Raw genomic sequence first — 19,113 nt, forward strand, 5'->3', positions numbered from 1 at the left:
CACAAATGATCATGCACAGGCAAAAAAAATGCAAGTTAGTCTCACATGCATATCAGACACACACACACTCGATGGTACTTTTAGAATTAGAGGCTGATTCACTTTCAGATTCCTACCATTTTTTTCTTCTTAAAGAGCATCAAATCATCCAGTTTGCCATTTAATGGATGAATTCAGTTAATCAGAAAACATGTGAAACTCACCAGGCAGAGAAGAGGACGAGTGTGTTCGAGGCAGGGCGTGATTGTGCAGATTAGGCTGTAAAAGAGCACATTTGATAAATTCAGTCTCTCCTTCCAAAAATACTGAAACACTCTGTCCTGTATTGGATATTAAGGCCTGCTTTCTCACTTCAAAGCCCCTTCACAAGTTTGATGATTAGCTCTAATAGCTGGTTAGAGGCATGATTGGAGAACTGCTGCTAGTTTGAGGTCTACATTTATCATGGTGCCTAAGAGAACACCTTAATTTACTGCTTTTAAGATGGTGGACTTATAGGGAAAACATCAAGTCATCAAATCTGAGTGTCAGGCCACACAAACACTAGACCTTGGCCCTCCTCGTTTGATTATTTCAAAGTCTCATTTAGTAATTTTGGATTTCTGTTATAAATGTTTTCAAGCTCAAGCTATTTTTTGTTAGACGTCCTCATAAGATATCAGATCCAGGCAATGACACTTTTCTGTAGACTCTAACACAGAGGTGGGCAATTCCAGGCCTCGAGGGCCGGTGTCCTGTAGGTTTTACACAACAAAAATATAAAACGCAACACCTTTGTTACTGCTCCCATTCCCCATGGGATGGACGTAGAGGCCTAAAATTCATTCCAGATACACAATATAACCATCCCTCCCAAACAGTGGTCACAATCATGGTCATGATCAGTGCGCATGCGCCAACCAGCGTGCAGCCTGTTACAGTCGCTCCTGCTTTTCTCTTAGTTTAGCTCTTTTTTCTTACGTATTCTTTTTTTTTCTGACTTGTATTTTCCTCCGTTTTCTATCTCTTACTCAATCATGTGGATTGAGAGAGTTTTTGTTCTTCTGGTGGCCGTGGAACTGTTACTTTTATCATGGAACGGGACCGCGGCACATCTCCTACACGCACGGACTGTTTACTCCAGAGATCAGCTGATCGCCCTGATGCCGGCCGGCTCGCTGGCCAGGCCCGCAGAAGTGCCCGCAGAAGTACCAGCTGAAATTTGGAGGAAAACACATCGGGGATGCAGAGGTCAAGGACAGAAGAGAAGAAAAAAGGTGACGGTGAGACAGCGGAGGCTCGAAGCGAGGAGGAGGTTTAAACCGTGTCTGCCGTCTATCGTGATGGGAAATGTGCGATCGTTGGCAATTAAAATCGACGAGCTCTCAGCACTGGTACGGAGTCAGAGGGAATACCGAGAGTGTAGCCTGATGTGTTTCACCGAATCATGGCTGCACCAGGTCATTCCCGATGAGAATGCTTCCGTGGAAGGCTTCCACACTGTTCGGGCGGACAGGGACAGCATCGCTAGCGGTAAGCGTAAAGGAGGTGGGCTTGCTGTTTTAGTTAACAACCGGTGGTGTAACCCTGCCAACATAACAATCAAAGAAAGGATTTGTTGCCCGGACACTGAACTGTGTGCTGTTGGACTCAGGCCGTATTATTTACCCAGGGAATTCTCTCACGTCATCTTGGTGGCTGTTTATGTTCCCCCCTCTGCTAACCCCACAGCTGCATGTGACACTATCCACTCTGCCATAGCTCGGCTACAGACTCAGCACCCGAGTGCCTTTATTGTGATCTCGGGTGACTTCAACCATGTATCACTGGACAATACACTACCAACATTCAAACAATATGTGGACTGTCCCACCAGGGGAGAGAAAACTTTAGACTTACTGTATGCTAACGTCAAGGATGCATACAGCTCCTCCTCCCTCCCCCCACTTGGTAGGTCAGATCATAACCTGATTCACCTCACCCCCCGCTATGTGCCAATTGTGAGGAGGGAACCTGTGACCACCAGGACTGTTAGGAGGTGGTCAGAGGAGGCAATAGCGGAACTACAGGGCTGTTTCGAGGTGACCGACTGGGAAACACTCTGTGAGCCTCACGCCGAGGACATCAATGGGCTTACTGAGTGTATCACAGGCTACATAACTTTCTGCACCGACTCCATTGTTCCAGCTCAGACTGTTCATTGTTACCCAAATAACAAGCCGTGGGTGACTAAGGACATCAAAGCCCTCCTCAACAACAAGAAGAGGGCTTTCAGAGGGGGCAACAAAGAGGAGGTGAGGAAGGTCCAGGTGTTACTAAAGGACAAGATCAGAGAGGCTAAGGACAATTACAGGAGGAAGCTGGAGTGGAAACTCCAGCAGAACAGCATGAGAGAGGTGTGGAGGGGCATGAAGACCATCACTGGATTCAGGCCAACCAACAGCAGGGGAGCTGAGGGAGGTGAGAATAGAGCCGACGAGTTGAATCTGTTTTTCAATAGATTCGACACCACAGTGTCTGCTCCCACCCCCACAACCTCACCTGCAGTCAGCCTGGAATCCAGAGCCACACCACTGTGCCAGCCTCTCTCTTCACATGTTGCCTCCTGTGAGATTCCTGACACCCCTCCCCCACCCATCACCTTCACTCAATACCAGGTTGAGATGCAAATGAGGAGACTTCACTCAGGCAAGTCTGCTGGACCAGACGGAGTGAGTCCCCTTGTCCTCAAGACCTGTGCCCCCCAGCTGTGTGGAGTCTTTCATAAACTGTTTATGCTGAGTCTGAGTCTGCAGAGGGTCCCGGTGATGTGGAAGACATCATGCCTCGTCCCTGTACTAAAGACGCCTCGTCCCAGTGGCCCCCAGGATTACAGGCCCGTGGCACTGACCCCCCACATCATGAAGACCCTGGAAAGGCTCATCCTGGACCAGCTGCGACCCATAGTAAGACCACATCTGGATCCCCTTCAGTTCGCTTATCAGCCTCGTCTCGGAACAGAGGACGCCATCATCTACCTGCTCAATCGTGTCTACACCCATCTGGACCAGCCGGCGAGCACTGTGAGGGTCATGTTTTTTGACTTTTCCAGTGCTTTCAACACCATCAGGCTGACCCTCCTGGGTGATAAGTTAGCAGCGATGCAGGTGGATGCTTCTCTGGTGTCCTGGATTGTTGATTACCTGACAGGAAGACCACAATATGTACGTCTCCCACAGTGTGTGTCTGACAAGGTGATTAGCAACACAGGGGCACCACAGGGGACTGTCCTCTCCCCCTTCCTCTTCACCCTCTACACCACAGACTTCAGCCACTGCACAGAGACCTGCCATCTTCAGAAGTTTTCTGATGACTCTGCGGTGGTTGGATGCATCAGCAGGGATGATGAGACAGAGTACCGGGCTGTGGTCGACTCCTTTGTCACGTGGTGTGAGCAGAATCATCTGCAGCTCAATGTTGCAAAGACCAAGGAACTGATCGTGGACTTCAGGAAGACCAGGAAACACTTGACCCCTGTTTCAATCCAGGGGGTCAGTGTTGACATTGTGGAGGACTATAAATACCTTGGAGTACACATTGACAATAAACTGGACTGGGCTAAAAACACCACAGCACTTTACAGGAAGGGCCAGAGTCGTCTCTATTTTTTGAGGCGACTGAGGTCCTTCAACATCTGCCAGAAAATGCTGAGGATTTTCTATGAGTCTGTTGTGGCCAGTGCGATCCTCTATGCTGTTGCATGCTGGGGGAGCAGGCTGAGGGTCGCAGATGCCAACAGACTTAATAAACTGATCCGTAAGGCCAGCAATGTTGTGGGGATGGAGCTGGACTCCCTCAAGGTGGTGTCGGAGAGGCGGATGCTGTCCAAGATAAAGACAATGTTGGATAACACCTCCCACCCACTCCATGACATGTTGGTCAGTCACAGGAGCTCGTTCAGTGAGAGACTGAGATTACCGAAAAGCACCACTGAACGACACAGGAAATCATTCCTGCCTGTGGCCATCTCCCTGTACAACGCATCCACTTAACACACTGTTTGCTGCTACAACTACACATGTTTCTTTTCCAAATATTTATTTATAAGTGACTTATGTATGTATGTATGTATATATTGTACTATTCTTAGTTAGCGTATTGTCTGTCTTGTCTTAATGTTGGTTTAAAATGGAGCACTGTAACAAAAAATAATTTCCCCCAGGGATCAATAAAGTATTCTGATTCTGATTCAAATCAGTCCAAATGTGTGGTAGTGGGCACATCTGCTATATTGAGATAATCCATCCCACCTCACAGGTGTGCCACATCAGGATGCTGATCTGACATCATGAGTAGTGCACAGGTGTACCTCAGACTGCCCACAACAAAAGGCCACCCTGGAATGTGCAGTTTTGTCTCACAGCAAAATGCCACAGATGCCACAAGCAATGAGGGAGCGTGCAATTGGCATGCTGACAGCAGGAATGTCAACCAGATCTGTCGCCCGTGCATTGAATGTTCATTTCTCAACCATAAGCCGTCTCCACAGGCGTTTCAGAGAATATGGCAGCACATCCAACCGGCCTCACAACCGCAGACCTCGTGTAACCACACCAGCCCAGGACCTCCACATCCAGCAGGTTCACCTCCAAGATCGTCTGAGACCAGCCACCCAGACAGCTGCTGGAACAATTGGTTCGCACAACCAAACAATTTCTGCACAAACTGTCAGAAACCGTCTCAGGGACGCTCAACTGCATGCCCGTCGTCCTCATCGGGGTCTTGACCTGACTCCAGCTCGTCGCCGTAACAGACTTGTGTGGGCAAATGCTCACATTCGATGGCGTCTGGCACGTTGGAGAGGTGTGCGCTTCACGGATGAATCATGGTTCACATTGTTCAGGGCAGATGGCAGCTGAGAATGTCCCAGTTCTTGCATGGCCAGCATACTCACCGGACATGTCACCCATTGAGCATGTTCGGGATGTGCTTGACCGGCGTATACGACAGCGTGTACCAGTTCCCACGAATATCCAACAACCTCGCACAGCCATTGAAGTGGAGTGGACCAACATTCCACAGGCCACAATTGACAATCTGATAGACTCCATGCGACGATGTGTTGCACTGCATGAGGCAAATGGTGGTCACACCAGATACTGACCGGTTCTGGGTCCCCAGACCCCCAATAGCGCAAAAAAACTGCACATTCCAGGGTGGCCTTTTGTTGTGGGCAGTCTGAGGTACACCTGTGCACTACTCATGATGTCAGATCAGCATCCTGATGTGGCACACCTGTGAGGTGGGATGGATTATCTCAATATAGCAGATGTGCCCACTACCACACATTTGGACTGATTTGTGACCACTGTTTGGGAGGGATGGTTATATTGTGTATCTGGAATGAATTTTAGGCCTCTACGTCCATCCCATGGGGAATGGGAGCAGTAACAAAGGTGTTGCGTTTATATTTTTGTTGAGTGTAGCTATCACCCTGGGTCAACACACCTGAATCACTTGATGAGTTCATTACCAAGCCTCTGGAGAACTTCAAGACATGTTGAGGACGTAATTTAACCATTTAAATCAGCTGCGTTGGATTAAGGACACATCTAAAACCTGCAGGACACCGGCCCTCAAGGCCTGGAGTTGCCCACCCCTGCTCTAACAAGTCAACTAAAAACATGTGTGTCTTTGAGTACCTTCTTTCTATTTCCTTTTGATTTTGTATCACTTTACATTGTAAAACTGCAGTTACTTTGTGAATTTTGACTGTTAAAAGCACACAAGCAAACATCAGTTGCTTTCCTTAAAGTTTTGTAATCCCCTCACATTTGTTTTAGAGCAGGGCTGTAAAACATAAGTCCCATTAGCCAAAATCAAATTTGAAGCATGTGGAGGAGGGCATACTCCCATATGGAAAAGATGTATATAAATCTTGTAAAGTTTGTATCTGTCTTGTGTGAAACTTGTATGAAAAGCATATAAGAGTGAAAACAGATATAAGATCTCTTGAAAAATTATATAATGAAGCTTGTATGTTTTGGATACTTACTAAAACAATGTATGAAAGTAATGAGAAAGTGGCCACTTTCATGAGTAAATCATAAGCCTTATATGATTTACTCATGAAAGTGGCCACTTTCATGAGTAATCACATATAAGTTTTTACTATTCCTTTTCCATATGGGACAGTTTGGACTTTTTTTTTTTTTTTTTAACTATTTTCATAAGTTTTACAACTTTTTCTACTAATACAGACGTTCCCCAAGGCCATTCATACTACACCAAAGTAAATAAGTATTAGATTTCTGTAATTTTACAAATTCACTACTTACAATTTAAGTCTAAAGAGTCATGTTGACTGGTTTTTCATTTACTTTTTCATATACTGAAATATCTCAGGGAATAAGTAGTATTAGTTAGACTTCTGTGTCCTGACAGAACAGGGATATTTACTGGCCTGGCTCACGTAAGATCAAAATAGGCTGCATGTGGCTCGTGATGTAAAAATAGTTTGACAATCTTGCTTTAAAGCCATCAGCGGGCTGAAGTTTTCACATTTCAAAATCTATAGGATAGTGTGTTCTGGGTGAACAAACTCACTAGTATTTTTATTCTTGGATTTAATTTATATATTATTACATCCTTTAAAGGTGTTTTCAGCCTCCTCTGTAGTCATTTTTCAGTGCTGCCGTGTCCACCAAGCTAAACTAACCTGGTGAAATGGTAAATAGTGCACAGCGGAAATCGCACAAGTGCTGTTTTTGTTTTGTTTGTCCACTGGTATGTAGAGTAAGCTAAGAACAGCTAGACAAGCAGGACTTTCCAGGGATCTAATCTCCATTTATAGAATTTATTAATAGAGTCCCGGCACAATGCCCCACCTCAGCATTACAAGAGCCAGAGTAGAGGCGCTGTGGACAGATGAGTTTCTGGGCTTGTCAGTCTCTTCCTGACTTCCTGTTGGTCTGTTTTCTTTCTCTTTTTCTTTTTTTTTCCCCTTGACAATTTAGGACTGCAGTCATATTATCTCTCAGCTGTAAGGGGAAGTGGCTACGCATGCAATACACATCAAAAGTGAAGCTATAAACGTAAACTCAACCAGGCTAAAGTGTTCTGTTGAACCTGAGATCTTTGTCCAGATATTAATGTGAAAAGAAAAGAAAAACATCATTGTTTTCCTAAACAATATTCCATAAGCAGCAACTGGAAATGCTTTCACATTAACACAGTTTGCTTTTGAAGCTTTTTCAAGTATCAGGCGTATTTGTCATTGAACGATTCCCATTTTCATGTGGAAACAAGATAAATAGATGATAAATAGTAGTTATGGCTCCAACTTCCCTCTTTTTCCCATTATTTCTCAATCTCTATGATCATATTTTTTTTTTACCAAAAGGACAAGAATGGTTGTTTCTTTGTGTTCCACAAAGTGGAAAATATCCTGGCAGAACTGATGATTCTTTTCCATAAGTGGACAAGCTGTACCTGGTTACACATTAGGTCACATCTTGTACAGGGACTACACTGCTCCCAACAAGTCAGTTCATTTTACAGCTTAACAAAACCTGGATTCATAAAAGCTTAATTCATCCAAGCATAAATTATTTTACCCACTCCCTGTGGGCAGATATGCTGGAAAGTTCATTATGTTGTGGAAACAATTTGTGGTTACGGAAACAAATACAAAAAAGGAAACACATGATTTAATGCGTTTTATGATATTAGCACTTTAAGTGAAAGCTCTTCGTCAGGTGGTTTTAAGAGCACTTAGCCTTTAATCTTAAAGGACTAACCTCAGGAAGGACTGTGGACAGTGACGTTTTTTTATTACCAGTGGACAGGACATTACTCTGAAGTGTTGAATTTGTCCCAGATTTATGGGTCTGTCATTGATCAGCGCAGAGAGATGTTGTAATTTATGATAATAAGCACTGTAAAACACAATCACTTCCTTTTTCTCTCAGCTAACAATCCTGTGGCGCAGATTTATGGAAAGGGGCAGGTGCTGTTTCTGACCTGTGAGGACGACAGTGAGCTAATCCCTCCGTGCAATGCAGGCTGGGCAAGTCGGTGCCCAGTGGAGTGGACCGGCTGTTGTTTGGCAAACAGTGCCTCGGCTCGTTTGATGATGTCACCCAAGCGGTAGATAAAGCCCTCCTTCTCTGATGGCAAGATGAACTCGTTGTGCACCTAGATGGCAAAAGGACCACGGAGAATGTATTCAGATACTTCACTTAGTCAAATTCAAAAGTGCCACAAGGTTATGAAAAGCAGCTAGAGTTTCTCGATAGCAGCTCGCCAGATAGTGCAGAATGAATAAGGTTCTTAGGAGCTGTAGCCAAAAAACAACAGTCATAAATAAACTTTTTAGCTTTTAAAAGAAGTGTTATAAATAACAAATTTTTTATTTACTTTCACAGACAAAGACATAGACTGTATATCAAAGATGGTTGTGGGCACTGTGACATCACCCATTAGTTTGTGAAGTCCCATCTTCTTGAGTGGCCATCACCAGATATTTCAGTTCTGACATATAATCAATATAATTTGTGTAAACACTAAAATGAAATTTAGCCTTCTTCGTCTAGAAGATGGTGTAAAAAATATGTTTTGTCTTTATTCATTACTAAGATTGTATTTTTCAGTAGTTTTAAGTGGAGGGGATTTTATTTAATTAATATAAAATTACTTAAAATTTTATTCTGTACTGGTCTGTGTAATGTTATGACTTTTATATAACAATTAGATCTGCAACATTAACTAAACAGCTGTCATCAGTCAAAGTGGAGTAAAGTGCCAAAATGTATTAATTAAAAGAAATAAAGTATAAAATATTTTTAACGTGTAATACAATAAATCTGTAAATATAGTACACTAGTGCTTGTTTATTTTGTGGGTTTATGAAATCCACAACGTAGCAGATGCTTAGAGGAGTTTTGCATATTCATGCAGTTTTCAGTGTGTCTGAATTGTGGGCTGAGGCGTAGCATCGTTTCCTGACAACATGGCATAATTCAACTCATTTAAAACCCTCTACTGAGAACCACTGTGCTGTTGTGAAGCCAAGTGTCCCTGCTTTGCCAAGACGCAATAAACAAAAGCCTAGTGTGTTTTTAGAGTGAAGGAAAACTGCACATCCAGCGAACAAAAAGTGCTACTGCACATGCTGTCTCATCGCACCTTCATGTGAGGTTCCCTTCCCCAAGAAGAACTCTTACTTTCATCACGAACCCTCAGTTTTTCCCTACCCTTAACTAGGGATTGTTGGCTTTAGCCCATAGGTCTGTAATGACTCAGTCACTGGTATGCTAGCAAAGATCAAGTGGTTAAAATGCTAAAATATAAATGTTTCAAGTAAATGAATGCTGAGCTTTGTTTAATTTTTGTCACATTTTTTCTAATTTGAATGAAGTAGAATTAACATTTAAAATTTCAGATATCATAAGCAAAATTAAAAATCAATCAAAATTATTATTTCTCAGGGATTCTAGTGCTACACTCTTATTTGATGTAGCAAGCACTTATAATGTTTATAAAAGTCAAAAAAGTAGTGCCTCAAACATACATTCTTTCTAACGCCCAGTAGGGGGCGACTCCTGTGGTTGCAAAAAGAACTCACATTGTACAGATGGCAAAACTGCCCACTTTCTACTAGATTTATTACTGCAGTAAAGAAATTCCTACTGAGTTTATGGTCTCATTTGCTAGGTTCAAATCTTGGTTAATAAAGCGTGATCTTGATTTTTGCAAGTTTATTCTCATTTAGCATAAATAGACGAGTGTGCAGTGTCCCGTGTTTCCTCAGTCAGATCCAATCCTAGCTTATAATTCTCATGTAAGAGAAATAACCAAGATGGCAAAGGCCAGCATGTCAAGCACAAGGCTTCAAAACAGCAGCCAACAAAATACAAATGGCTACTTTGGTCTTTTTAAACAGTCTTTAAGCATTAGCTGCCCAATAAAGGTAACACTAAAGAAAGTACTATCTGAAGGTTGTAGCAAAAATTGAGACTCACAAGACCAGGAAACATTTGTTCAATCTTGCATTGTCCAATTTTGGGGATGTAAATTGTAGTTTCTGTTTCCTGTTTTTAGCCGACAGGTTAGGAATGGCACCCGGTGTGGTCTTCTGCTACGTTCAGAGATGCTCTTCTGCAGACCTCAGATGTAACAAGGTATGCAGAAGAGCAATTGGTATGCTCCTGACCTGTGGCTTTGACAAGGCATTTTCACCCACACCAACTGCTACTGTCTGCATTTTTCATCTTTTTCAAACTACCCTCCATAAACTCTAGGGATGTTTGTGTGGGAAAATCCCAGTAGATCCATAGTTCTTGAAATACTCAGACCAACCAATATAGTATCAATCACCACACCACATTCAAAAACACTTCAATCACATTTCTCTGACATTCTGATGCTCAGTTTGAACTTCAGTAGATCATCTTGACAATGTCTATGTGCCTAAATGCAATGATTTTCTGCCATGTGACCAGTTGACTAAAGAAAAATATCGTTGTATAAACATAATAAAGTTATAAAAAACCTAATAAAAACAAGAGAAATGTAACAAAAGATGACCGTTTGATGATTTTATATATATAATGGCTAAGCACAGATAATGGCTCACCATGACAGCAGCAATGTCTTCTGGGTTATCTCCATCCAGGTCAAACTTGAAGGTCACCATCTTGTCATTGTGCGTCTGCAGCTGGCACTCCACCACCCGGTCCACTTTATCAGAGAGCTGATGGAGACAGAGAGGACCAATGGTGATGACATGTCTAAAAGCAGGAGTTACAACATGTTTGTGCACATGTATGAGACTCTACTGTAGCAGACTGTTTAGGCACATGTGGTTATCCATGATGCGTTTGTCTCTGCAGCCAATCCAAACAGGCTCATTAAACGACCACAGAATGTCCTGATCAAAAAAGCAATGCACTGCGGTCGCTGGGGGAAGAGCAGCATTGCTACTGATAACGTTACATAACTAGGGTGGTGCCTCACCACTCACTCATAAATAAATTTCCTCCGCTAATTCAGTTCAGGCCAGTTTGATTTATTTGTTTATTATGTGCAGAAAAAAAAAAAAAAAAAAAAAGGATTTTGCTGTGCTGTAATTAAACCAAACATTTGATTTATTGTACCCCGATGATGCGAAGCCTCGAGCGCGCCCTCCTCCTGAACAGCTTCGCAGCCATTCGTCTCGCCACTGATTTCTCGTTCTTCTCCGATAGGCCCTCGTAGCCATCGCTCAGGCTTGAAGTCACATCAGACGCGTAGCTGTACAAAAAAAAAAAAAATCATATGAGTTAGAAAACACACCCTAAGAAACCACTGATAAATTCCTTGTAAAGCAATTTTAAAGCCAATTCATCATTTAGAACAAAAGTAGAGATCTGAATATCCACAAGGACTGATTATGTTGGCACATAGAAATAAACACTCTGAATTGTCAACGAAAGGGTTGACGTGTTACAGTGGCATGTCTCTGGGGTACAAACAGAGTCTACAAGAAGCTGGTGTTCATCCAGGGAAAGCAACGTGTCGGTGCGATCTGTAACATTTATACAGGAGTTTTAGGTTTCAGAGAACTGCAGAACATTCAGGGTATTTTATAAAAAGGTTTGGTTCAGCTAATTACATCTCATGGGCCTTTTTTTGGACCACTGTGGTAACAGACCCCCCCTCCTCCATCCACCTCCCCAGCACAGGCTGCAAACATTTACAGGCCTACTGGCTGGCAGCACCCACCCGTCCCTATTTAAAAACCTCCACCTCACAGGTAACTTTAGTTCACCTTCAGACACTGAGTACACAGATATCAGACAGAAACAGGCGAACATCTGTGGCGATGCTGCAAACCTTTGTTTTCTTTGTTATTTGTGACTAGAGATGGACCGATCCGATATTACGTATCGGTATCGGTCCGATACTGACCTAAATTACTGGATCGGATATCGGAGAAAAATAAAAAATGTAATCCGATCCATTAAATATCACGAAAGCACCTCACAAAACTTGCAACACGCCGTAACTCACCTCAGAAAGTTAGCACGTCGGAGCAGTAGGCATCACGTGATAGAGCGGCTGTGGCATGCGGGACCTGTCGGTGGTCTGGATAGCATTTGGAGCTTCGCTAGCAACCCGGCATTTCATCTCCGACAAAGTTATCCCCGAGAGAAGTAAAGCAAGTGTGTAAGTCCATCTCTGAATGTTTGTAAAGCATTCCTGCGTTAAGCTTAACAAGCGATATATGGAGCGACTGCCTCTTCTTGCTGCTACTTCAATCATGAAACTGCTTAATGATCAGCTGATCGGCTTTTCTGTCGCGAGTCCATCTCTCTGGTTTGTTTTTGGCCCACTTTGCACCAGAAAGAGGAAACCAGCGGCTAAACAACAGCAGCACGTTTAAGCTTGATCAGCTGTTGTTAGAATTTATTTATTATTACTTTCTACTCGAGGATCTTTTTCTACGTAGCTGACGGCTGGTAACTGTGCAGGGGCGGATCTAGCAAAGTTTAGCCAGGGGGGCCGATAGGGCATTAACTGGGAAAAGGGGGCACAAAGACATACTTTTCTTTCTTATTCTCATTTAAAATGTCTAGCTTTTAATAAATAATTATCCGAATCTTACACCGAAAGTTTTAATTTGATGTAAAATGAATAGAAGTCAATTACTGTATATAGTGACTATTAAGTCTAATATATATACACCCTAGTAAGCTATAGTACTTTTTCCTTTGGGAAGGTACCATCTGTACAGTCTGCAATTTTGTTGAAGAAAGATGTTGAATCTATTTAATATTTCTTGAAAAATAATTGATTTCTGTGCATTTTTTTTTTTCACACTGCATCAAATTAAGGTTGATTACGTTGATTAAGCATCATGAGGTGGAGCGTGAGGGGTGGTTCCCTATTTTTTATTTATTTATTTTTGTTGTTGCTGGGAGTTGGAACCCTATTAGTTAGGTTGCTTAATATTTACGCTAAGTACTCTTTAAAATACCAGAATAGGGAGGATGGTGTAGGTCTAAGTTTATTAGATTGATCAGTATTGCTGAACTATAAATATTTTTTTTTTGCATATAGGTATAACAGAATAGCTTTAGTGTAGTTGTTGTTTTAAACTTGAGTATGAACTTATACAAAATGCAGCAAGATATTTTTAAAAAAACAGTTTTATTGATTAAAACACACTATATCGGATTCATATCGGTATCGGCAGATATCCAAATTTATGATATCGGTATCGGTATCGGACATAAAAAAGTGGTATCGTGCCATCTCTATTTGTGACACGCAGTTTGGGTCGTCAGTTATCGAGGGCTTTTCTCAGAAGAATTAAGCAACTGGGAGTGTGTTTTGGATGCTAAACAGTGCATGACCAGGCTGTTGCAAAACATGACAATCAATCCCCTCTTGATGTTTGCTTCAATTTATAGTAGACATGTTAGATACAGCCTGTTCCTTGCTAATCGAAAAAGGGAACTAAGATGATGGTGAAAGAGCCTGACAATCACTTTATTTACCCTAAAAAGAGCTTTGATAAATTGGAAGATGACATAATTTGTATTAAACATATTAGGTTCAAAATAAAATCACAACTTTAGATCAAATTTGTGTATTTTGAGGTGTGTTAAGAAACGAAAACAGCATTTTCTTATATTCTATAGACTAAAAAACAAAAACAAAAAATAGATATATCATCCTCTTAAAGTGTTAAATCCAAGGTGAACATCCTCCACAACACTCGCACACACAAACACATTGTGCTCAAACATTGTATCACTAATATCCCACCAGCACAGAAAACAAGGCCTTTACAACATCTGACACACAGTCAAAAAAAGAAATCTTCAAGGGTCCATTCTGCCTCTCTGCAAAGAAAAACCCAGCAGAGTCTGTCTATAGCCTCAAGCCTGAAAGCCCACAGGAGTGGAGGAGGAAGGGATCCAAAGAAAATACATTTCTACAAGATTCCCATTGATTTTCAGGTTTCTTACTTAAATTAGGCAGGAATTGTTAGACTCTATTGTTCATTTAACAGCAAATAAAACGGCGGAGTGAGGAGGACAGAAAGGCTCGACAGATTTACCTCTCCACGGGGGAGTTGAAGCCACTCGTAGGCCTTGAACTGCCGTGTTCTATGTTGTTGGAGACAGCAATACTCTATGAATAGAAAACAGGAATGTGGTAAGATAAACATGGAAAAAGACAGTGTTCATTTTCTTTGTAGTTATATGTGATGTTAGGTGAGGAAAGTACTCACTCTAAAACAGTTATTTCAGTGCTTATGACTAAATTTGAGTTATTTTTGGGTTTACATTTTAACTTGTAAAATATTGATTTTATGACTATATAAATGCAAAATTTAGAGGAAATTTGATTAGTTAGAAAAAGTGATATTTATGCATCAAATATGGGAAAAAGATGATCACAGATCTTTTCACTTTCTGATTTAAAATGAACATGATATTAGAAAAATTTCTTTCAATTGAGACTGAGGCACAAGCTGCTAGCATGTCTTTAAACTCTTAGTCTACCTAAATTTATTCAGCAACATGGCCCAAAAATTGCATCTTGCATGCGCTAACTATAAAACAAAATAAATCCTGATTTGAGGAAAAATATTTAATTCATCCTCTGGGCCCTCCAACCAGTAGCGGGAGATAGATGCCCCTCCCTGAGCCTGGTGCTGTTAGAGGTTTCTTCCTGTTAAAAGTGAGGTTTTTCGTCCCACTGTCACCAAGTGCTTGATCATAGATCTGATAGTTGGGATTTCTTTCTAATATTGTATGGTCTTTACCTTACAACAGGGGTGTCCAACTCCAGGCCTCAAGGGCCGGTGTCCTGCAGGTTTTAGATGTGTCCTTGATCCAGCACAGCTGATTTAAATGGCTAAATGACCTCCTCAACATGTCGTGAACTTCTCCAGAGGCCTGGTGATGAACTAATCATCTGATTCAGGTGATATCTAAAACCTGCAGGACACCGTCCCTTGAGGCCTGGAGTTGAACAGCCCGCCTTACAATATAAAGCACCTTGAGCTGATTGTTGTGAATTGGCACTATGTAAGTGAAACTGAATTGGATCGAACAAAATTGATAAAAATGTCTTGCTTGGTGATAAGTCGTCAATGACTGACGGATCTATTTATAAAGTAACAGGTTTAAGTTAAGTAATAAAAACTATCATTAAGAAACTGAAATTAAGAGAAAAAAAACTCAACTATAGTTCTGTATTTAAAGCTGTTCTTAAAAGGTTTGTGTTGCCCTTTAATTTTCTTTTTAAATTATGTGTCAGCCCTGGATTGGAGAGATTAATGAAAAGGCGGTCTTGTAAAGTCTTCAAAATCATCCTCCCCTCTACCACCCTGAGCTTTCTCCTTTTATAACAAGCTCTTTATTGAAACCACTTACCGAGGGGAAGCGGAGGGAGATACCGTTTACGGCGGGGGGGTTGGGATGCGTGGTGGGAGAGTTCGCAGGCATGCCGACGTTGCCGGCCTCCAGCGGATCCTGAAGACCAGAGGGGCTCAGATAGCCGTCCGTCTCGCAGTCAGCTGTTTCAACAAAGCACATCGACCATTAGCACATAACCCGCTGTGGCCTAAAAAACTGACACAATCTGTACTCTGTGCATTCTTGCACACACCTCTAATGACCCCAGCCTGAGATACACAAAACACATAAACAAGAAAAATCTGAAGGGCTTCACTGTGGAATAGATTTGCTCTGGATACATTTAAATGAGATCAGATGGCTGTCTCTAAAACAGGAATAAAAAGTTGAGAAACATTCAGCACAGCACATGTGCACACCATGGAATAAGACCTACAGGGCCTGAATAATTCAGTTAACCACAGTTTCACTTTTCTCTGCATCTCTCCCACGTGCGTTGACATCAGAAAAGCCTTGTGTGAAGCGCACTTGTGCAGCTAATGCAGTGAAAAACATGTCTCTGGAGTTTAAGAACAGCAAATAAAAGAATTTAAACAAAACTTTAACAAAAATTTAATGTACTTTACTTGTGTATTTTTCTATTTCATTCTTCTACTCCACAGTAATTCATAAGGGACAGCATTTACATTAATCCTGCATACTGCACAGTGAACTTTTGCATGCAAACATTTAACTTTTCACGGTATATGGATGTGATATCAGACAGCTTACAGTTAGCAGAAGACAGGCTGTTGTGGCGAACTTGAAAGTGCTGGTCAACTTCGGGCTCCTCTGGCTCTGCAGGGTAGTGGGTGCTGACGCCAGAGTCCACAGAGCTGGTGACGGGGGACAAAACTGGGGCCAGTGGTGTCAATGGCGTCAAAGGTGTTAGAGGTGTCAGGGGTGGGATGGGGGAATCTGCTGCAACAACATCGTTGACCTTGGGCGAAGCGGCCTGGTGCTCTGGTTCTTCTTCTATGGCTTCTTGCGCCTGCTTCTTCTTCCTCTCCTCGGCCTGCCGCCTCAGTTTCTCTCTCTGACGCTTGATGATCGTCACTCGGTCGCGTATAGCCTTCGCTACTAGTTTGAAGTCTGCTTCACACACAAAGCCAAGCACAACCTGCATAACAGCACAGGGAAATGGTCAGGGTACAACATGCATATGAGTGCTAATACAGCTCTATTGCATTTAATGACCTACTTATGCAAGCTGTGACATTATCTGAGAGTTTTATAAACATGCAAAGTCGGTGTTGTATTTTTTATTTTTTTTACAAAAAGAAAACACATAGGCCTCATTCTTTTGACAATCTGGCATTTTTTACAGCCTCCCATGACATCCAGTTCAGCAGAGTGGGACACCGAGTCCGTAACAACCTCTCAACACATAGTCAGATTACAGCAGATTAGCCTGGCACGATGTCCCCTGCTGATACCAAATTTGATCTTGATGAAAACTGCCGTAAAAAGGTAAACAGGTAAGAAATTGTATCTTGTATTCTCATTAAAAGTGACCTTTATGGAGGACATAAGGTTTTGTAATAAGTGTAGGAGCCATTATATTATTAAAGACACGATTACGGCTGCTTCCTGAGACGTCCTCTCCCATTTCAAACCACTGATAATTAAATGGTGAGCTGTGACCTTAACATAGTACACAAGGTGTTCTCCTTAGGAGCTGCAGTGGATATAACAACAGAAAGGTAAAGGAACCACAATGATGTTGAGGTGCATGTGCTTTCACTGTTAGGGTTAAGAGTCAAACCCCATACAACTCTAATTAAATTGAACCTATTAAGCTTTTCCTAATTTCTGTCACATTTATTCTGTTACAGTTCAGGATTATCATGTTAAACATAACCAAGCTTTGAATATTAAGGCCACAATAATAGGACAGGTATCCCTCTCATATCTTCTTTAAACCTATTGTTTGTGAGGGGCATCCAATTAGAAGAAAGATTGATTAAATCGCTCCTGGAAATATTACAACTGAATCCACTTTTAGTTGTCTTTCTAATCACGTTAGTGTCCAAATTAGGTTTTTGTTGCATTGAGGACCCTCATCCACCCTTCATTTGGAAAACCTAAAAAACCCCTAAAATCGTAAATGAAGATTGGGATGCAGAGAGCACGTGGAAGTTGGCTAAGTTGGCCTCTATCTGCTGATCAGGAATCAGTTACTCCATTTCCTCACCAACATCTGTTACAAACCTGGTCAGTAAAGCAGCAAATATTGACCTCACAAAATCCTTTCTTCACGTGCCAACCTACCATTTCCTGTGCCACCTCCTCAGGCACATCTTTGTAGAGCTCGAAGAGGAACTCGATGGCGTTGTTGTCCTTGTACTTCCCGTGGAGCTTCTTGGTGTCGTCCATGCGCAGCCACAGCTTCAGGCCTGACTTCACCATGTCATCCTCCTCTGCCAACTCCACATGTACGCCATTGTTTTCCTGGAAGAAGGGGTGATCCAGAAGGTCCTGAATGGTGTACCTATAGAGAGAAAGTAATTTGTTTTATCGCACTTAGGGTTGCTATTGCAAGGTTATTTCTCATAACATCCGAAACTAGTTTCACTTCAGTTTAAAAACAAACAAACAAAAAAATTTAAGGAGATATAAAGGAGATGAACTGAAGACTTTTTACAAAGTTTTCTTTGTAATTGTTTAAAATAAATTAAGTAACTTGCAATTAATTTGCAATTGAAATCCAAATCAAATGCTAAAATATACTTTCTTCCGAGTAAATGCACTTTCTACCACTAATATATGCCCATGGGTACAGTAGTATCTGGTCAATGTTGTTTATATGCTAAAAATGGGTAATTTTAGTTACTAGGTGGGTTTTAGGCATGTATATTTCAACTTTTGTGACAATAAATGAGATTTTATTCCCATGAAATTAAATCAATAGTACACTTCCTTTAAGTGTTGCATGTGCATAAATGCTATAAAGGGGGCATTTTAGCTTGTTAGCTAAATTGTCATCACTACCATCATAATGGCCTCATAATAATCATGCATTATTAATTTTTTGTATAGAAATGGGATGTTACTGCTGTGAAATAACTGATACAACGCTTTTGTAAGGTCTTATAGATGCTTAAATGCTAAAAATGGGCAATTTTAGCCTTTTGCTAACTAACAACATGATGTCATGTAAGAGGCTTCAGGGGCCTAAGATGACCTGTGCCCCAAGCTTGGTTGGTCAACTGTTAAAGGTCTATGAGGAGTCTGTGAACAAGGCAACAAACAGACACACAGACAGAGATTTTGTGTAATTTAAAGATTTTTACTTCAGATGTTCAGCTCATATCAGTCCACTTAATTCACAGATTACAGCACACTAAATCAGTCATGGCTGTGTGTTTATGAGATTAACTGTGACTCGGTACTGAGCATGAATTGGAGTACAAACTGCCCACAATGCAGCCTCACTGCAAATGTGCTGAAAAATAGCAGCTTTTGTGCTTCAATCATTAGAGGAGTCATGACTAAAATACCCATCAAAATTAAATTTAACACAGTGGTTTTCAAACTGTGAGGGCAAATGCCACTTCAAGTGGCCATCTGGAGGCTAGGATATACAAATATGAATTCTTAAAAAAACAAACAAACAAGGTTTTATGATGTGATTGCATGAATCTTTATTTAAGGAAATTAAATTTGTATAAATTTGTATAATTTAGGCCATTTTAAGGCTTTT

At 41.5% G+C, this 19,113-nt stretch overlaps 1 protein-coding gene across 3 annotated transcripts in view; it reads right to left on the reverse strand.

Moving 5' to 3' along the window:
* The window catches only part of wnk4a (WNK lysine deficient protein kinase 4a), a 56,097-nt gene that overhangs the window by 9,322 nt on the left and 27,662 nt on the right, over positions 1-19,113 (reverse strand). For all 3 annotated transcript variants that reach the window (XM_085416922.1, XM_085416921.1, XM_085416923.1), the window contains 8 exons: positions 17,682-17,901; positions 16,143-16,530; positions 15,390-15,532; positions 14,066-14,139; positions 11,115-11,250; positions 10,595-10,711; positions 7,981-8,154; positions 204-258 (listed from right to left, as the gene is read on the reverse strand). In XM_085416922.1, the coding sequence (XP_085273048.1) occupies positions 204-258; positions 7,981-8,154; positions 10,595-10,711; positions 11,115-11,250; positions 14,066-14,139; positions 15,390-15,532; positions 16,143-16,530; positions 17,682-17,901 (1,307 nt within the window). The remainder of the gene's footprint in view (positions 1-203; positions 259-7,980; positions 8,155-10,594; positions 10,712-11,114; positions 11,251-14,065; positions 14,140-15,389; positions 15,533-16,142; positions 16,531-17,681; positions 17,902-19,113) is intronic.

Source organism: Rhamphochromis longiceps, linkage group LG8, assembly GCF_057381845.1.
Source record: "Rhamphochromis longiceps isolate RC_006_pf linkage group LG8, R_longiceps_female_GT1.1, whole genome shotgun sequence".
NCBI lineage: Eukaryota > Metazoa > Chordata > Actinopteri > Cichliformes > Cichlidae > Rhamphochromis > Rhamphochromis longiceps.